The 20,947-nt window shown below is 35.9% G+C and overlaps 1 protein-coding gene across 1 annotated transcript in view; it reads right to left on the bottom strand.

The window, feature by feature from the left end:
• Window positions 1-20,947, bottom strand: part of BRIP1 (BRCA1 interacting protein C-terminal helicase 1) — a 141,710-nt gene that overhangs the window by 61,905 nt on the left and 58,858 nt on the right. The window contains 5 exon segments of the mRNA XM_021067301.1: window positions 9,270-9,431; window positions 11,896-12,036; window positions 12,151-12,316; window positions 15,319-15,473; window positions 18,681-18,813. Of these exon segments, the coding sequence (XP_020922960.1) occupies window positions 9,270-9,431; window positions 11,896-12,036; window positions 12,151-12,316; window positions 15,319-15,473; window positions 18,681-18,813 (757 nt within the window).

Here is a 20,947-nt window from a genome sequence, read left to right as displayed (position 1 = left end):
GTAGATTGACTACTGTGTGAAAAAGAAGGGGGGAAGGCAACTCATTTTCTATCCCTCTGTTAAAAAACTAATTAAAGTAAACCGAATGAGGTCAGTGCACCTGCACTATTAGAATCTAAGGCAGACCTAGACTGAGAAAAGAAAATGAAGAAGAAACAAACTACTACAGTGTTACCTAAAAGCTACTACCTCCACATATTGCCCATCTGAATCTGCTGTAAACCTGTTGCTATAAAACTTGACGGTGAAATGCTTTGGAAAAAACACTTCACAATCTAGTGGAGAAGACCCAAAAGAAAAATGCTTAAAATACAATGTGTTAAGTGCTGTTATAGATATATACAGCTAGTCAGAGGAAAAAGTGACTAAACTTTTGCCTGAGGGTTAAAGATGGTTTAACAGAGTAAACTTTTGAGCTGGATGGAGTGCATAAAATTTCTACACTAACAAAAAAGTCAGGGAGTGGATTCAAGCAGACACAACACTACGAACACTACTGCTGCTTAACAAATTACCCACAAACCTAGTGACTTAAAATAAGACCCACTTTTGAAAATAAATTTTGAAATTTTGGTAAAATATACATAACATAAAATCTGCCATCGTAACCATTAAGGGTAGGGTTCGGTAGCGTTATGTAATTCACATTACTGTAGAACCAGATTCCAAAACTCTATTCATCTTCAGTAGGCAAATGGATAAATTAACTGTGGTACATTCAGACAATGGAAGAAGTATTCCATGCCAAAAGGAAAGGAGCTACCAAGCAATGAAAAGACATGGAGGATACTTAAATCATACAACTAAGTGAAAGAAGCTAATCTGAGAAAGCTATGATGCCAACTATATCACATTCTGAAAAAGGCAAAACTACGAAGACAGTAAAACGACCAGTGGTTGCTAAGGGTTGGGGGTTAGGTAAGAATGAATAGGCAGAGCACAGAACATTTTTTGGGCAGGGTAACTAACTACTCTGTATGATACTGTAATGGTGGAAACATGTCATTATACACTTATACAAACTCATTGTATAAGTATTTTAGAATATATAATACCAAGAGAAACCCTAATTTAAACTAAGGACTTTAGGTGACAATGATGCGGCAGCATAAGGTCATCGGTATAATAATGCACTTTAGTGAGGAATATTGACAATGTCACAGGCTATGCATGTGTGGAACTACTACAGAAGCTCTCTGTACTGTCCACTCAATTCTGGTGCAATCCTAAAACTGCTCTAAAAAATAAACTCTCATTTTTTTTTTTTTTTTTTTTTTTTTTTTTAGGGCCGCATCCATGACATACGGAAGTTCCCTGGCTAGGGGTTGAATTGGAGTTGCCGGCCACAGCCATGCCAGATCCAAATCGCAACTACAACACACACCATAGCAACACTGGATCCTTAACCCACTGAACAGGGGCAAGGATGGAACCCAAGTCTTCACGGATGCTAGTCAGGTTGGTTACCACTGAGCCACAACAGGAGCCCCCAAACTCTATTTTTTAAAAAAACTACATAAGCTATAGATTTTTCTCCATTAAGCTGCTATCTGTAGAATCTTTTCCTTGTTATTTTCCTCTCATGATCTGTCATGTTACCTTGACTTCCTAGTTACACCATCTTCAAGCTAACACTATCTAAACCAGGTAAGTGAAGCAGATGTTACTTCTAAAAACTCCTCAGAAATCGTACTTTGTACCAAGGCAAATACCAAGGCACTGGTATGGGCTCTAACCTTTCATTGAGGCACATGAAACACTCAATATTCATGAAATCTCAATTCAGCCACCTGTTGTTGACACCCATCCTGGCCCCGTGTATCCTCTCCCCAAGAAAGGCAAATAAAAGCCATAGTTGCTCAGCAGGCTAATTGGTGGGTCACAGCTGTGGCCAAGCACAGCTTTTCCTTAATAAAGTTGTGTCATTAGCCTTGAGCACCTTCTATCTACTGGGCCATGTTGCTCAAATTCCTTTCTAGTCTTTGTAACCACAGTATCAGCAAGGACTGCTGATATGGTAGAGAATGAAAGAGGAGACACGTGAACACTGCTTCACCCAGGATGTAGGTAATGTGGTTCTTCCACCCTCTTGTACCCTATTCGAAATGTGTTAACTTATACTCAACTCTTTCTTTTTACTTCTAAGAGTATGTTTTAAATTTTCTTAAATAAATCATGACATTCAAGGGAGTTCCCATTGCAGCGCAGTGGAAACGGATCTGACTGGTATCCATGAGGATGCAGGTTCGATCCCTGCCTTCACTCAGTGGGTCGGGGATGCAGCATTGCTGTGAGCTGTGGTGTAGACTGCAGACGTAGCTCGGATCCCACGCTGCTGTGGCTCTGGTGTAGGATGGCAGCTACAGCTCCAATTCGACCCCTAGCCTGGGAACTTCCATGTGCTGTGGGTATGGCCCTAAAAAGCACAATAAAACAAAACAAAACCAGTAACAACAACAACAACAACAAAAACTCTATGTGATTCAAACATCTTAATTTGTCAGCTTCTCTGTCCCTAGTACCTCTGGGATAGCCTGCTTGGTAAGCCGATGTGGAGGTTACCATTGCATCAAGGTAATTTTCCACCTGATGATATCCAAATCAAAAAACTGCCAATCTGAAACTGTCAGCCAAAAAGAAAAAAATCCACTGGTCTCTGTTACAAAGATTGACTACAGATGGACATTAAAGATTGTAACCAAGATAAATGCCTGGAGCCTCCAACTTTGTCTAACCCATATCAAGTTCAAATAAATTGCTTCAGCATGGAAATGTTTAGTAAATTAATTGTAAGTTAAATTTAACCATTTTTTCTGTTACTACCCCAAAAGTGCTTTCCATAACTATGCTTTTATCCTTAGAAAAATATAGTTTAGAACCAATGTTGGGGAGGAGGGATACCCAAGAAGTTTGAATGAATTCAGCTTCTAAACTTATTATTTGATCCTTAATATGTGCCAAACTAGCTAAGATGGCCATCCTTGACTCTAGTTTAATCTTAACTTCCCTGGTCTTATTCTCCCTAGATTTTTCACTTAAAAAATCATAACCAATATATTTTTGTAAAGTTTTGGAGCCAGAAGTGGCACAAATGTATACATGTTATTATAGACAAAGAATATAAATGACTATATGCATGCATGTAAAATAAAATTAAGAAAAAAAAACTGGTTATTTAAATAGCTGCTTTTCAATTATGCCACTATTTTTCAGAATATTTCATCACATACACATTAAGGCAGTGTCACAGCAGCTTTTTTTTTTTTTTTTTTTTAATCTTTTGTCTTTTTAGGGCTGCACCCAAGGCATATGGAGGTTCCCAGACTAAAGGTCTAATCGGAGCTACAGCTGCCAGCCTACACCACAGCCACAGCAACACCAGATCCGAGCCACGTCTGCGACCTACACACAGCTCATGGCAACACTGGATCCTTAACCCACTGAGTGAAGCCAGGGATCAAACCCACAACCTCATGGTTCCTAGTTGGATTCATTTCCGCTGCACCACAATGGGAACTCCCAGAGTAGCTCTTATGTCTGTCTTCCTAAAGGTAACAAAATGTGCAAAGCAAATATAAATACTGAAATATACCAACATATAGGTATTTGTATACATGCGCATATTCTAAATAAAAATAGTTCAAATGAATACTTATCAGATCAATTACATTTCATATATCAAACTCCAGAATGATATTATGAAGACAGTATTAGACTGGAAATTCAAGAGTTCTAAAGCAATTACTTTTACTAATTAAACATATGACCTTAGCCAGGTTATTTGACATATTAACCCAGAATGTAGTATGTGCTCAATGCATGTTTGTCAAATGAATATATTAATGAAGGAATAAACAAATGAATGAATGTTGTTTAATTTTAAGGGCAGAATTCTTAAGAACTACACCTAATTTCTCAGAGATGTATAACCTCCCTATCATGATCCCAAAGGCTTCAACACCACAAAGATTCCTTTTATTTGACATGGTGGAAAAACTGCTCCTTAAACGGCTTGGGTGACTACTTAAAATAAGGCAAATACATATTCTACTGAAATGTTGTGTCTAAATAAGAAAAAAGAGGCTGCTCCCTCACTTTTTGAGATGGACTGCATTCTATCTATGGAATGTATATCTCTCAGGCCAGTCTTGCCTTCTGAAATGGCCCACAATCTCTCAATAAATCTACTTACCTATAAAAAAAGGAAGGAAGGAAGGAAGAGAGAAAGAAAAAGAGAGAAAGGAAAAGCAAGAAAGAAAAAGAAAAACGTTTTACAGAGAACAATTTGGTTTCTCCTTTAAAAGCAATATAGCTTAAAAATGAGAAATGTCAAACTAGTGGCACTACAAATTTCTCAATATACAAGTTTAATATAAAACAATACTTAAAAAAATTATAACCAGAGACTGAACAGAAACATTTGCATTGTATTCCTTATCTGACATTCAGTGTTGAATGCAAAATGCTCCCTCAGGGAAAATGGTTTTTACTCATAAAGATGTAAAAGAAAATCTACAATGTACAAATAAAATGATCCAAGTTGCTATGTGGCACCAGAGAGTCTCTTTTCCAAATGATTTAATGGAAACTTTTCTATCCATAAAAAGAGTGTAAAAACTCTTCTACCCATAAAAATGATCTCTTGGAGAGCTCTAAAGCAGTGGTGCCACTAGTTAAATGACAATAGGAGTCAAAATCAAATTTACCATAGTGGATGAATGGTATTCTTCTTGAAACTATTACAATATTAAGTAACTTTAGAAGGCTCTGAAAGAAATGTGGGGGGAAAGATCTAGAATGACAATTTACTGATTTTTACCCTTACACAAATGTTGCAGTTTATAACAAAAGGAAATTCATTTTATTTCTCTCAGTGAAAGTTTTCAGTAAATCATGAATTGCAATTATCTAGACATAACAGGGAAAAACCTTTTGCCACCACAATGTTTGTTTTAAAAATTAAATTTGTATGCCCCAAATCTCCCCAAAATAAATTCTAACATAAGCTCTCATACCTTTTGCACAACCCAAAGTCAAAACCCCTTCAAAATGAAAAAAAGATGACATGATAACATTTAATAACTTTAGTCATTGTACTGTGTAAGAATTGACAATGGTACAGACAAAAGGCTAATATAATGTGTTGGTTCAATCTTTTTTTTTTTTTTTTTTTTTGTCTTTTTAGGGCTGCACCCACGGCATATGGAGGTTCCCAGGCAAGGGGTCGAATCAGAACTGCAGCTGCTGGCCTACACCACAGCCACAATAGTACGGGATCCGAGCTGCTTCTGTGACCAACACCACAGCTCATGGCATCGCTGGATCCCTGACCCACTGAGCAAGGCCAGGGATTGAACCAGTGTCCTCATGGATACTAGTCAGGTTTGTTTCCACTGCACCACAAGGGAAACTCCAAAAGCATCTTATATTTCTAAGTAAATTTTACTTTCTGATAATCTGTAATACCCTGGATTGATCCTGATACTCATCTTCATAAGTTATTTTTGCTAGCATTGCTATTGATTTTTTATCATAAATACATTTTTAGTGTATATTCACCTTGTCTTACAACAAAAAAATCTTAAAAATGACATGGCTTTATAATAAAAGTATATTTTCTAAATATGTGAAAATTTAAGTAAAATTTTAAAGTTTTATTATAATAAACATCACATACTTAAGTGTTACTTTGGCATAGAATTTTCATATCATATAATTATATTACATGGGTCTAAAAAGATCCACAATATATGGTTTTTCCCCCCTGTGTGGGAGGTGATTACCATACTAAAATTTATTTATCGAGGTATATGAGATTAAAGACATAAGAAATTTTGAAAATTTGGTGTGTAATACTGAGAACAATTACCTCTTCACAATTAAAAAATAAATACATATGCTTAAAGTAGAAGCAGTGCTTCTGAAGAATCAATATTCTGGCACAGAGGGGAAAAGTTTTATTAATTGATAGTTTTTAGATAATTCCTCCTAATTACTCATTTTGATTCATGTTACATTTTTTCAAAACCTTGAATTTTTGAAAATTCAGAAGTCTCTGATTATTTCTTCTTTATTAAAAATATTTTTTTCTTAATCTCAAAATAGTTTTCTTCTTTTCGGTTTTTATAAAGAAACATTTTGTTTGAGATATAATTCATATACCACATAATTCATTCTTTTAAAGTATAGAATTCAGAAGTTTTTAGTATATTTACAAAGTTGTACAACTGTCACCACTATCTAATTCCAGAACGTTCTCTTCACTCCTAAAAGACACCTTTTATCCAGTGCAGTCACTTCCCATTCCTATCTTCCCTTAATCCTTCATAACCACTAAGCTCCTTTTTACTTCTATGAACTTTCCTTTTCTGGACATTTCATATAAATGGAATCATATAGTACGTGGCCTTTCGTGTATGGCTTCATTTAGCATAATGTTTTCAAAATTCATCTGTGTTGTAAGATGAATCAATACTTTATACTTTTTTATGAATGAATGATATTCCTTTTACTTTTAATTTGTTATCTCTGAATTTAAAATTTATCTTTTATAGATGGCATATAATTGGATCATAAAAAAAAAAAAAAAAATCCAGGGAGTTCCCATCATGGCGCAATGGAAATGAATCCAACTAGGAACCATGAGGTTGTGGGTTTGATCCCTGGTCTCCATCAGTGGGTTAAGGATCTGGTGTTGCCGTGAGCTGTGGTGTAGGTTGCAGATGTGGCTCGGATCTGGCATTGCTGTGGCTCTGGCATAGGCCAGCAGCAACAGCTGTGATTAGACCCCTAGCTTGGGAACCTCCATATGCCGTGGGTGTGGCCTTAAAAAGACAAAAATAAATAAATAAATAAATACATAAAAATCCATTCTGCTAATCTCTGCCTTTTAACTAAAATGTTTTCTCCATTTGCATTTAATGTAATTATTGAGAAGGTAGTTTTTACATCTGCCACTTTGCTATTTGTTTTCTATATAGTATCTCTCCCACCCCATTCCTCCATTACTGCACCTCTTGTGTTAAGTAGATATTTTTTAGTGTAACATTTAAATTTTTCTCATGTGCTCTTTTAATCCCTTGGCATTTCTTTTTCTATATATAGCTGTTTTTCTTTTCTTTTTGGTTGTGCCCACATGTGGAAGTTCCAGGCCAAGGAGCAAACCTGTGCCATAGCAGCAAGCTGAGCCACAACAGTGACAATGCTGGATCTTTAACCTACTAAGCCACATAAGAATTCTTCTTTTATTATATATATTTTTTGAGGAGGAACTGAAGTTTGGATAAGCTGAAGTAGGAGGTGATATTCCATTTATAGAGTACTTTCCTTCTATCAGGCAATATAAGTCATCTCAACACATTAATAATTAGAATATATTTTTTCAACTACTGAAACTAACTAATAAAAATTATATCATTTGAGAATACAGGTACCAGTAGGTATGGTACACACTGAACAAAAGATGTTTTCCTTTCCAGTGTAACTTTTTCAATGACAATTATATCATTTAAATAACTTTAAATTAGATTTGGTTCTCCTCTACAAGACCAAAAAAACAAGTATCAAACCATTTCCTATCATACAAAAAATTATTTTCACCATATCTTTGAAGCCTAACAAAAAACAAAATTGTATATTTACTCTACTGGGGATTTCCTGGCTAATTTTTTTAACTGTAATTGGAAAATATAAAACTTTTCTCTTCCAAAAAAAAAATTTTTTTTTTCTCTTCATGTGTTGAGATCTTGCTTTTCTTTAGCTTCAGGCTTAATTATTAGTTTTTCTTAACATAACTTTTGGTGTAGATGTTTATACTCTAGAATAAATATTGCTTTGTATTAAGAATTTTTAGGAGTTCCCATCCTGGCTCAGTGGAAATGAATCTGACTAGTATCCATGAGGACACAGGTTTGATCCCTGACCTCGCTCAATGGGTTAAGAATCCAGTATTGCCATGAGCTGTGGTACAGGTCCCAGATGCGGCTTGGATCTGGCATTACCGTGGCTGTGGCGTAGGCCAGCAGCTACAGCTCCAATTCAACCCCTAGCCTGGGAACCTCCATATGCTGTGGGGGCAGCCCTAACAAAAAAGAATTTTTTATGTTTATGTCCTTTTTTTTTAGATATTCTTAATAAAACAACCTACCTGATTAAATTTCTTCTGAAAGTAATTATTTCAATTTATCTACAGGAGAACTAATTTACTGGATCTTTGACTAATAAAGTATGTGTGTTATGCTCATTCCAGCTGCTATAAAAAAATGCCAGAAACCAGGGAGCTTATAAACAACAGAAATTTATAACTTATAGTTCTAGAGGCTGGAAAATCCAAAATCAAGGTACCAGCATGGTCGTGTTTAGAGAGGGCCCAGGAAGGGTTCGTAGCTGGTGCCTTCTTACTGTGTCCTCACATGATGGAAAGAACAAGGAATCTCTGTGGAACCTCCCTTATAAGACACTAATCCTGTTCATGAGGATCCCTCAAGGCTTAAACATCTCCTGAAGGCCCCACTTCTAACATCATCATCTTTAGGGATTAGGATTTTAACATATGAAATTTGGGGGGACACATTCAGGCCCCAGCAATATGTATATAGATAGAAAGACAGTGGGAGAGTCAAAAGTATCAATACTGCCATTCAAATATATGACTTATGATACTAACTACCTATGAAAAAAGAAAAGGGGAATGCTGCCCTTCTACATTGGAATTTCACTTATATTTTGATAAAGCATGATATCACTCTCAGGAATTATATGTGGTTTTAATGTTTTGATAATATGAGAACTAAAATATACTATATAAGTCATTTGAATTGAAGAAATTATTAAAAATCAGAGCAACTCTAAAAACAAAGCAAAAAAATTTTTTCCAGCCAAATACCTGAAGTAGAATAGAAGAGCAACAAAGAAAGGCTTACATTAGATTCAGATTACTGGAACATTCAAATAGCATAATTTATCAAAATGAAAAATAATGCTCTTTTCCCCTTAACTATAAAAATATCCAGCCACCCTAATAATAAATATCACGTACATGAAAACAGCCCTCTTACATAACTAACATTTCTTAAAGACCTTTAGTCTTATAGACTTGCAAGTAAAACAGTGATAGCACAATCAGGTGGTATCGTAATTGATAAACAAGTAAAATATATATGATGTTTAGAAAACTGTCATTCCCGTCTTACTTCTGATCCTGGGAAGCTTATCATGGTAATCTTATATGATTTTTTAAAAAGCAAAAGAAATAGTAAATATTCCCTTACCTTGTAAGATGGCAAGAAACACAAAATTCCTTGGCTCACAGTCTGACACACAGATAACAAAAGTGCTCCCACTTCATCCTGGAACGCAAATGTTTCTGTGTGCTGAAAGGTGGCACAGAGATTGCGACCCTGGGGGCCTGACCCAATGGTGCCAACCCAAACCTAGAAAATAAATATGTCAGTATTAGAGTTATGCTTAAATGAGGCAGGCAAACTACCATTTAGTTGGGAGCTTTAATTTATGTCAAAAGATCAAGGAACGAGTTTAGAGAATATTTATTTTTAAACTGTTGGGTTTTTAAAAATATTACCTTTAATTAGTTCTATACAGATTTAATTTTGGTGAATGATGAGAACAAATGAATAAATCAGAAATGAATCCAAAATAATAGAGATCTGTTATAGGTAAGTCTAAGACTTAATTAACTATGACAGGAATGACTGTTTCACAAATTCACTGATGCTCAAAGATCCACAGTCACAGAAAATCAGACCCACCAAATGTTACAATTATGTGCAATTCCTCTACATTCACCCAGATCTAAATAATCTGTGAAACAATCAAAAAACACCTTGTGATTCAACTTACCTGAAGTATTTTGTATTTAAAATAGTCAAGTTCATAAAAACAGAAAGTTGAGAATGTATGTTAAGAGTTCCTGGAGTTCCCGTCGTGGCACAGTGGTTAACGAATCCGACTAGGAACCATGAGGTGCGGGTTCGGTCCTGCCTTGCTCAGTGGTTAACGATCCGGCGTTGCGTGAGCTGTGGTGTAGGCTGTAGACGCGGCTCGGATCCCGCGTTGCTGTGGCTCTGGCGTAGGCGGTGGCTGTGGCTCCGATTCAACCCTAGCCTGGAACCTCCATATGCCGCGGAGCGGCCAAGAAATAGCAACAACCACAACAACAAAAAAGACAAAAAAAAAAAAAAAAAAAAAAAAAAAAAAAAAAGAGTTCTGCTATGGCACAATGGGATCAGAGGGGTCTTAGGAGCACCGTGATGCCCATTCAATCCCTGGCCCAGCAGAATGGGTTAAGGATCCAGCAGTCCCGAGGCTATAGCTTAGGTCATGACTGTGGCCCAGATCTGATCCCTGGCCTGGGAACTCCATGTGCCATGAGGTGGCCAACAAAATAAAAAAAATAATAATAATAATTCATTACTTAACTAAAAAATAAATAAATATTTTTAAAAAGAAAATACATGTTCAATTTACAAACTATGCTGAAAATATATGCTGAATGTTCTCATATATATTTGACCCTCTAAGGAAAACTTGAAAATGTGGAACATTTATTTTTCCTTTTACTTGTAGCAATGTTTCTAAACAGGAGCATGCTGGCATTTTGATAAGCACAATTCTTAGTTATATAGGAGTTTAGCATTCAATCTAATAGTTCCCACGAATACTCCCTGATTGAATACTATAGCTTTATAAAGAACTAGAATTGTAGTAGGCACACAGGTGGTATTATTAAGCATGCAGCTAACCACTTTAAATTACTTCATAAAAAGAAACAGGAGTTCCTGTTGTGGCTCAACGGTAACAAACTCGCCTAGTATCCATGAGGACTCAGGTTCAATCCTGGCCTTGCTCAGTGGGTTAAGGATCCAGGGTTGCTGTGAGCTGTAGTGTAGGTCACAGATGTGGCTCAGATCCCACATTTCTGTGGCTGTGGTGTAGGCTGGCAGCTGTAGCTCCAATTTGACCCCTAGCCTCGGAACTTCCAAAGGCCATGGGTGCAACCCCCCCAAAAAAAGAAACAGAAGGCGGATTGACAGATGACAATTCAAACATTCTGAGGAAAACTAAAGTAACAATTATATAGTATTGTTATAAAAAATTAAAATTGTCAGTTACAGGGCTCACAAGAATACTTCTAATTCACTTCAGATATTTAGACATGTGCTAGACACTTGCTAAGTAATATCAAGTATTAATCTAGGTGGAGTGGAAGGATGGGGATGTACCAGTAAGAATGAGGCCTGGTCTAATGGAAAAGGCAAACACATAAATAACTATACAATTAGAAATTATGGTTAAAGAAAGCTGACTTTTTGTTTTTAATTTTCATTACGAAAATTTAAAATTTGGAATTCCCGTCATGGCTCAGCAGTTAACGAACCTGACTAGTACCCATGAGGACACGGGTTCGATCCCTGGCCTTGCTCAGTGGGTTAAGAATCTGGCATTGTCGTGAGCTGTGGTGTAGGTCACAGACTCGGCTCAGATCCTGCGTTGCTGTGGCTGTGGCGCAGGCTGGCAGTGGCAGCTCCAATTCAACCCCTAGCCTTGGGAACCTCCATATGCCACAGGTATGGCCCTAAAAAGACAAAAACAGAAAAAAAAAATTGTTTATTTATTTAAAGGGAGAAATTGCAATACTGTCTTGTATCTAAAGTGTATATTTTTACTCAGTGGGTTGAAAGAATGCTATTTATTGGTATTTCCTTTTGTTGACACTATGAAGTTGCTGACAAATTTTCTTTTATTCTAAAACTGAAATGGTAAATTTCCTATCAGGATTTTTTTTTGCTAGTACTTCAAGTACCTTTTAATTTGTTTATAGACAACTATATTGAGGTAAAAAGATTAATAAGAGCCTTAAAAAAAAAAAAAACTAACCTGTGAGTTATTAATGACATGATTAGCCTCCAGCTGGATAGTAAATGTAACACCAAGTTCTGATGAGAAGGATTTCATTGGTGATAATGTCCCAGATGTCAAAACAATGTTCCAAACCTTGCCATTAATGTCTGAAAAGGCCTAAAAGGAAACAACATTAGATACATGAAATCATCTTTAGAAAGTCAAACACATTCGTTTAAATGTTGTCACTGGACAAGAAGACAGGATTTTTTTATAGCACAATTAGCTTACCACAGCTGGATTTAAGCACCAAAAATTCAGCACACGAACTGCTGTTTTCTGTGGTAAACGTTTCTTATTTTTCGGTAGAACAAAGAACACATTTTTATCTGAACTATCTGGCTGGTTTATCCAAGAGTAAGTCTGTTGAATAGCAACTTTATAATCATCTGCAAATCTAAATGAAAATAAAATGGTAATTAGATGGCAAAACTTTAGATAAAACTGTCCCCCACCAACAACCCCTACCACTAATTAAATTCAGTAATTCTGATAGAAAATAAGCCATTAAACTTTAGAGTCGACCCCCTCTTACAGAGATTAGATATCATCTAATTATCCACCCTTTATCACTTCCCATCCCTATGTTCAAACATTACATAAATCATGGCAGAGCCAGAATTAAAATCCAGGCCTCCTCACTCCTACTCCAGACCTCTTTGCAATCTATGTTATAGCATTAGTTATAAAATAGATAACAGTATTACTGTTAGAGAAACTAAAAAGTGGGTTACACTTTTTTATTGCATGAGAAAATAGAAAGATAATTTTTACTGAAAGTTCAGGGAACTGATTATAAAATTTTTAACTTCCTTTAAAATCTGGATAGCAGTCATCTATTTTCAGTGAAAGTACTAAACCAGATGATCTCTGTGAGCCTATCCAGCTTATAATTTCCTTCTTTTTTTTTTTTTTTCTTTTTTTTCTTTTTATGGCTGGACTTGCAGCACATGGAAGTTCCTGAGCTAGAGGTCAAATCTGAGCCGCAGCTGCAGGCCTACACCACAGCCACCACCACACCGGATCCAAGCCACATCTGCAACCTACGTGCAACTTAACAAGATCCTTAACCTGCTACATCAGGCCAGGGATCAAACCCGCGTCATCGAGGACACTATGTTGGATTCTTAACCTCTGAGTCGCAATGGTGACTCTTAATTTCTTTTAATGAGGCTATAAATCCTAGCCGCAAACAGACAAAAATGTGGCATTCTCTACCATGTCCTCAAAATAATACTGACTGTTAATCTTATCCTTGGAGAGATTAGAACTCAAAGTTCAAGTCAGGAACCCTGTACTAGATGGAAAGAATTTTATAAAAACACTGGGAGCTTAAAAACTATAAAACTCTTAGAAGAAAACACAAGGGGAAATCCTCATGACATCAGATTTGACCATATTTACTGGATGCAAAAGCACAATCAACAAAAGAAAAAAACCAACAAAATGGACTTCGATAAAATTAAAAAAACTTTTGTGCATCAAAGAACTACAAAGAGAGTGAAAAGACAACCCACAGAATGGAAGAAAATACTTGTAAAGCATGTATCTGATACAGGATTAACACGCAGAATAATGCCTACAACGTAACAATAGCAATAAAAAAAAAACCTCTAATTCAAAAATGGACAAAGGACTTGAGTGGACACATCTCCAATAAAGACATACAAATGGACAATAAGCACATGAAAAGATGCTCAACATCTCTAGCCATTATGTAAACGTAAATCAAAATCACAAGGATATATCACTTTATACCCATTAGCATGGCTAGTATACAAAAAAGAGAAAATGACAAAGATGGAGAGAAGTTGGGAACTCTTGTACATAATTATGGGAGTCTAAAATGTACAGTTGCTGTGAAAAATAGTATGTTGGTTCCTCAAAAAGTTAAATACAACATTACCATGTGATCCTGCAATTCAACTGCTAGATATGTATCTACGAGAATTGAAAGCAGGGGAGTTCCCATCATGCCTCAGTGGTTAGAGAATCCGACTAGGAACCATGGGGTTGCAGGTTCGATCCCTGGCCTTGCTCAGTGGGTTAAGGATCCAGCATTGTCGTGAGCTGTGGTGTAGGTTGCAGACTCGGCTCAGATCCTGTGTTGCTGTGGCTCTGGCGTAGGCCGATGGCTACAGCTCCGATTCAACCCCTAGCCTGGGAACCTCCATATGCCATGGGAGCAGCCCAAGAAATGGCAAAAAAAAAAAAGAATTGAAAGCAGGAGCTCAAACCAGATTCTTATACATCAATGTACACTGCAACATAAGTTACAGGAGGCAAAAGAAACAATCCAAATGGCCATCAATATTAAAAATGGATAAACAAAATGTGGTGTATACACACAATGGAATATTATTCAGCCATTAAAAAGGATGACACATTACAACACGGACTAATCTTGAAAACATTGTATTGTATGATTCCACTTACATGAGACATCCAGAAAGGGCAAGCACAGAGGTGAAAGTAAGACACAGTTACTAAAGGTTGTGGTGAGAGAAATAGAATATACTGTTTTATGAATACAGGGTTCCTGTTTGAGATGATGAAAAAGTTCTGGAAATTGACAGTGATGATAGTTGCACAAAAATGTGAATATACTTAATGCTATTAAAATGTACACTTAGGAGTTCCCATTGTGGCTTGGCAGTAACTGTGGCTCAGCCTCAGTTGTATCCATGAGGATGCAGGTTTGATTCCTGGCCCCACTCAGTGGGTTAAGATCTGGCACTGCCATGAACTATGGTGTAGGTCGCAGATGTGGCTTGGATCTGTGCTGCTGTGGCCGAGGCGTAGGCTAGCAGCTGTGGCTCCAATTCAACCCTTAGCCTGTAGCTTCCATATGCTGCAAGTGTGACCATAAAAAGAAAAAAAAAAAAATTAAAAACCAAAAAAATAAAATGTACACTTAAAAATGGTTAAGATGGTAAATTTTACATATTATATATATTTTACCATTTAAAAATCCCAGCAAAAAAAAAAAATACTGGAGGCAGGTAGTACTATAACTTAAGGAGCAGTGTTTGGGGAGTTGACTGCTTTTCATTTCCCACATTTCACTAAATAGAGGCTTTATGCAATAACAGACTTTCTGGCACTGGGAGAAACATCTAAATTATACTTGACAGAAAATTTAAATTTAGTCCTGAAGGACCATAAATTTAATGTGGAATTAATTAAATGTATTTATTTACTGACTACAATACTCATTTTCATTAACAGAGTAATATTATTATTAATTGACTGAGTCTGTACCAGCAAGAGCAGTATTTATACCACTTGTTTATGATTACCCATGTACATACATCAAAATTGTAGGTATTAAGTACATGCTGGCACCCAATAAGACTAATACTTTAAGAGGAAAAATACAGAGCAGATATCTTCACTTACCTGCTATTTTGCCTAAAAAGATAGTCAAGTACCATAAAAAGTCCTTTGAGCATTACTCGAGTTGAAGCACTAATAATAGGTATTTCTACTGCCTCTTCTTTACCATGAATTGATGAGACTTTTTCTTCTTTTTGAAGGATAGCAAATAAATGTCCCTATAAGAAATTACCCTATTAAGTATACTGAGGGGGAGGGAAAGAGGGGAAAAACAAAATTCTTAAAACTACAATAAAATCCAAATGAAATATACATTGAAATTTTAGTTGAACATTATTAATACATAAGTACTAATAATATGTTTTGAATTCCCATATATTCCCAAATTCTATTCAAAGACATTTAAATAATAAGTTACTCATTTAATAAGTTTATTACTTTTTTGGACAATCAGGATTTTATTCAGTGCCCTTCAAAAGCAAAGAACTAAATAAAAATATACCAAATAGTTTTTAAGAAGCTTAAAAGATTTGATAGACCACTTACATGGTTGAATTATTTCTACCGAGTTCTCAGATGCTGAGAATAATATGACAACATGACAAGCAAATTAAAAGAACAACTCAAAGCAAGAACGCTTAAATCAACCATAATAGAAAAAATAAAAATCTTTAAAAAAAAATAAATAAAAGTTACTGACATAAAAAAAGAGAGAGAGAGGAGTTCCCGTCGTGGTGCAGGGGAAACGAATCTGACGAGGAACCATGAGGTTGCGGGTTCGATCCCTGGCCTTGCTCAGTGGGTTAAGGATCTGGCATTGCCGTGAGCTGTGGTGTAGGTTGCAGACGCCATTTGGATCCGATGTTGCTGTGGCTGTGGCAGTTTTTATGTGGCTCATAAGTTTTAATACAGATGGAAGAGTAAACATAATGAGAAAACAGGAAAGTATGTTTTCCCATGTGTTATTTCACAGCGTAACTGGATATCGAAATTTATGTCTTAACTGTTTCTCCATTTTATTTTCACTGAGCACATATTTTATTGTCAAATATAAGATTTTTCACAGTATCTCTTATTGCTTTAGTATTCAGAGTTTTCTCTTTAACAAGGTGCGATACTGACAAGCTGATTCCAAAGTTTCTACAGGAAGACAAAAGACCCACAATAGCCAACACAATGCTGAAGAACAAAGTCAGAGGACTGACACTACCCGACTTCAAGACTTACTATAAAGATACAATAATCAAGACAGTGTGGTACTGATTAAGGAACAGACAAACACATCAATGGAAAAGTATAGAGAACACAGAAAGGGACTTACACAAATACAGTCAAATACAATCAACTGATTTTTAACAAAGGAGTAAAGATAATCCAATGGAGAAAGGATAGTCTATTCAACAAATGGTGAAAGATTAACTGGACATCTACATGTAAAGAAATGAATCTAGAGACAAACCTTATACCTATCACAAAAATTAACTCAAAATGGACCACAGATCTAAATGCAAAATGCAAAACTATAAAACTTCTAGAAGAAAAGATAGGAGGAAATCTGGATAATTGGATTTGGTGATGAGTTTTTAGATGCAACACCAAAAGCAGGAACCATCAAAGAAATGTGAACATTATTCAAACTAAAAACTTACGCTCTGTGAAAGACTCCATTAGTAAATTAAAAAAACAAGTCACAGACTGTGAGAATATATCTGCATACACATACCTTGCATGCGTAAAGGTCCTGTACACAAAATTCACCAAGAACTCTTAGAACTCAACAATAAGCAAGCAACCCAATTAAAAAGTAGGCAAAATATGTGAAGAGAGAGCTTGCCAAATAAAATACTTTGGGAAAATAAGCATGTGAAAAGGTGCTCCACATCATATGTCATCAGGGAAATGTATATTAAAACAACAACGAGATGCTAAGACATACCTATCAGAATAAGTAACAATCAAAACAGTAACAACACCAAATGCTGGCAAGGGTGTGGAACAACAAGAATTCTCAAGCACTACTGGCTGGAATGTAAAATGGTACAGCCACTCTGGAAGATAGTTTAGTAGTTTCTTGCAAAACTAAACATAGTCTTACTATATCATCCAATAATTGTGTTCCCCCTAAGTTATTTACCCAAATGAGAAGAAAGTATATCCATACAAAAACACGCACACAAATGTTTATAGCAGCTTTATTCACAATTGCCCAAATTTGGAAACTACCAATATGTCCTTCAGCAGGGAAAATGGACAGACAAACTATGGTACATAAAAGAAATGGGCTATCAAGCCACAAAAAGCATGGAGGAACCTTAACTGTACATATTGCTAAGTGAAAGAAGACAGTCTGAAAAGACCACATGCTATGTCATTACACCTATGTGACATTCTGAAAAAAAGGCAGAGGTCAGAAAACAAAATAAATCAGTGGTTGCCAGAGGTTCATCAGAGGAAATAAGGTGTGTTGAAGGGATGAATAAATGCAACACAGAAGATTTTTAAGGCAATGAAAGTAGTCTGTATGACATAAAGGTCGATGCACGACTGTTTTCATCAAAACTCGTAGAACTGTACAATGCAAAAAGTGAACCCTAACATAAAGGATGGCCTTAGTTAAACATAATGTAATAATATTGGTTCAACTGTAATAAATGTACTATTATGGCAAGATGTCAATAATAGGAGAATCTGCAGTATCTGCGGCGGGGGAGGGGGCATTTAACGAGAATTCTTTCCGTTCAATTTTTCTATAAACCTAAAACAACGGCTTTAAGTAAAGTCAATCTGAATAAATAAATGAGAACAAAAAGAGAAAAGAAAAGCATTCTCATCTGCAAAAACACTCTAGAGAACAGTATGTAAGTCTCTATCCAGAAAAATGTACAAAAGTACATATTCACAAAAGTTTGATCACAATGTCGTAGCCCACCATGATCGCTATATACACAGCATTATAACCTCTAAGTTAAGGAGAATGATACATGAATTTCTGATCTTTTTGTTTTCTAAATTTTTAACTTTTATAATTGACAAAATTCATTTACAACCTAAAAATACTCTTTTTTTTTTTGGCCGCAGCATGCAGAGGCTTGATGTAGGATCTCAGTTCATAGGCCAGGGACTGAACCCTGGCCACAGTGGGAAAGCACAAGTCCTCACACTAGTCCACCTGGGAACTCCCAATATTGATTTCTTTTAGCTTTAAACAAAGCAACTAATTCCTTTAAGCATTACTTTCTTCAAACTAACAATGCTACTTTTTCATCCAAAATTTATGCTATCATTTAAAGATGATCAAACTTACATAATAAAATTTTAAAACAATTAAATTGTTACCTTTTTTAAAAACTCTGGATTAACGATTCACTATTAAATCATTTCTAATTCACTAAATGAATTTCATGGGTAGAAAAAAAAAATCTTACCTGCAAAATGGGAAAAGTAGCAGTGGTGATACCCATTTTGTGTAAATTTGAGAGCATCTCACTTCCACTCCATATTTTACAGGATGATTCGTAATCCCTTTCCATAAGATGTTCAGAGTTTACTTCTAACCAACTGGAATAAAATAAAACAATTCCATCAACCAGTATCATCCTTAACTTCAACAGAACAAAAAGAAATGGGATACTCTGATCTGTATTTCTTGAAGTTCCTAGCACATAATTGTGGATTAAAACATCTTTTAAATAGTATGCATGTTTTGTATTGCAAAGTAAACATACAGCTAAAAAGTAAGTATCTATACAGAAAAGAGAAACATGCATGTGACTTCCCAACTGTGTTTGTGGATTCACACTGCTTTACTTGACTGTTTCTCCAACTGACAGTCAGGCCTTAGGAGCTTATCCCAAAAGCACATAAAAGCCTAATAAAGAAATAATGGTATTATATATTAACACAAAAGAGAATTTTCTAGAATCTTACAGCCTGCCAAAACTGAATCAAGTAGAAACAGACCAACTGAACAGACCAATCACTAGAAATGAAATTGAAGAGGTCATAAAATCACTCCCTACAAATAAAAGTCCAGGACCAGATGGCTTCACAGGTGAATTCTATCAAACATATAAAGAGGAATTGGTGCCCATCCTCCTTAAACTCTTTCAAAAGGTTGAAGAAGAAGGAATACTCCCAAAGACATTCTATGATGCCACCATCACCTTCATTCCAAAACCAGACAGAGATACCACCAAAAAAGAAAACTATCGCCCAATATCATTGATGAATATAGATGCAAAAATTCTCAACAAAATCTTAGCCAACCGAATCCAACAACATATCAAAAAAATTATACACCATGACCAGGTTGGGTTCATCCCAGGTTCACAAGGATGGTTCAACATACGCAAATCAATCAGCATCATACACCACATTAACAAAAAAAAAGTCAAAAATCATATGATCATCTCAATAGACGCAGAAAAAGCATCTGACAAAGTTCAACATCCATTCATGATCAAGACCCTCGCCAAAGTGGGTATAGAGGGAACATTCCTGAATATAATCAAAGCCATTTATGATAAACCCACAGCAAATATAATCCTCAATGGGGAAAAACTGAAAGCCTTCTCACTCAAATCTGGAACAAGACAGGGATGCCCACTCTCACCACTGCTCTTCAACAGAGTTTTGGAAGTCCTGGCCACAGCAATTAGACAAACAAAAGAAATAAAAGGCATCCATATAGGAAGAGAAGAGATCAAACTGTCACTGTATGCAGATGACATGATACTATACATAGAAAACCCTAAGGACTCAACCCAAAAACTCCTTGAACTGATTAATAAATTCAGCAAAGTAGCAGGATATAAGATTAACATTCAGAAATCAGTTGCATTTCTGTATACCAGCAATGAAACATTAGAAAAGGAATACAAAAATACGATACCTTTTAAAATTGTACCTCACAAAATCAAATACCTCGGAATACACCTGACCAAGGAGGTAAAGGACCTATATGCCGAGAACTATAAAACTTTAATCAAAGAAATCAAAGAATATGTAAAGAAATGGAAAGACATTCCATGTTCCTGGATTGGGAAAATCAATATTGTAAAAATGGCCATCCTACCCAAAGCAATCTACAGATTCAATGCAATCCCTATCAAATTACCCATGACATTTTTCACAGAACTAGAACAAACAATCCAAACATTTATATGGAACAACAAAAGACCCAGAATCGCCAAAGCAATCCTGAGAAACAAAAACCAAGCAGGAGGCATAACTCTCCCAGACTTCAAGAAATACTACAAAGCCACAGTCATCAAAACAGTGTGGTACTGGTATCAAAACAGACAGACAGACCAATGGAACAGGATAGAGAATCCGGAAATAAACCCTGACACCTATGGTCAATTAATCTTTGACAAGGGAGGCAAGAACATAAAATGGGAAAAGGAAAGTCTATTCAGCAAGCATTGCTGGAAAACCTGGACAGCTGCATGCAAAGCAATGAAACTAGAACACACCCTCACACCATGCACAAAAATAAACTCAAAATGGCTGAAAGACTTAAATATACGACAGGACACCATCAAACTCCTAGAAGAAAACATAGGCAAAACACTCTCTGACATCAACATCATGAATATTTTCTCAGGTCAGTCTCCCAAAGCAATAGAAACTAGAGCAAAAATAAACCCATGGGACCTCATCAAACTGAAAAGCCTTTGCACAGCAAAGGAAA

This window comes from Sus scrofa, chromosome 12 (assembly GCF_000003025.6).
Source record: "Sus scrofa isolate TJ Tabasco breed Duroc chromosome 12, Sscrofa11.1, whole genome shotgun sequence".
Taxonomy (NCBI): Eukaryota; Metazoa; Chordata; class Mammalia; order Artiodactyla; family Suidae; genus Sus; species Sus scrofa.
The sequence above is the reverse complement of the archived record's forward strand: the minus strand, read 5'-3'. Positions and strand labels throughout refer to the sequence as shown.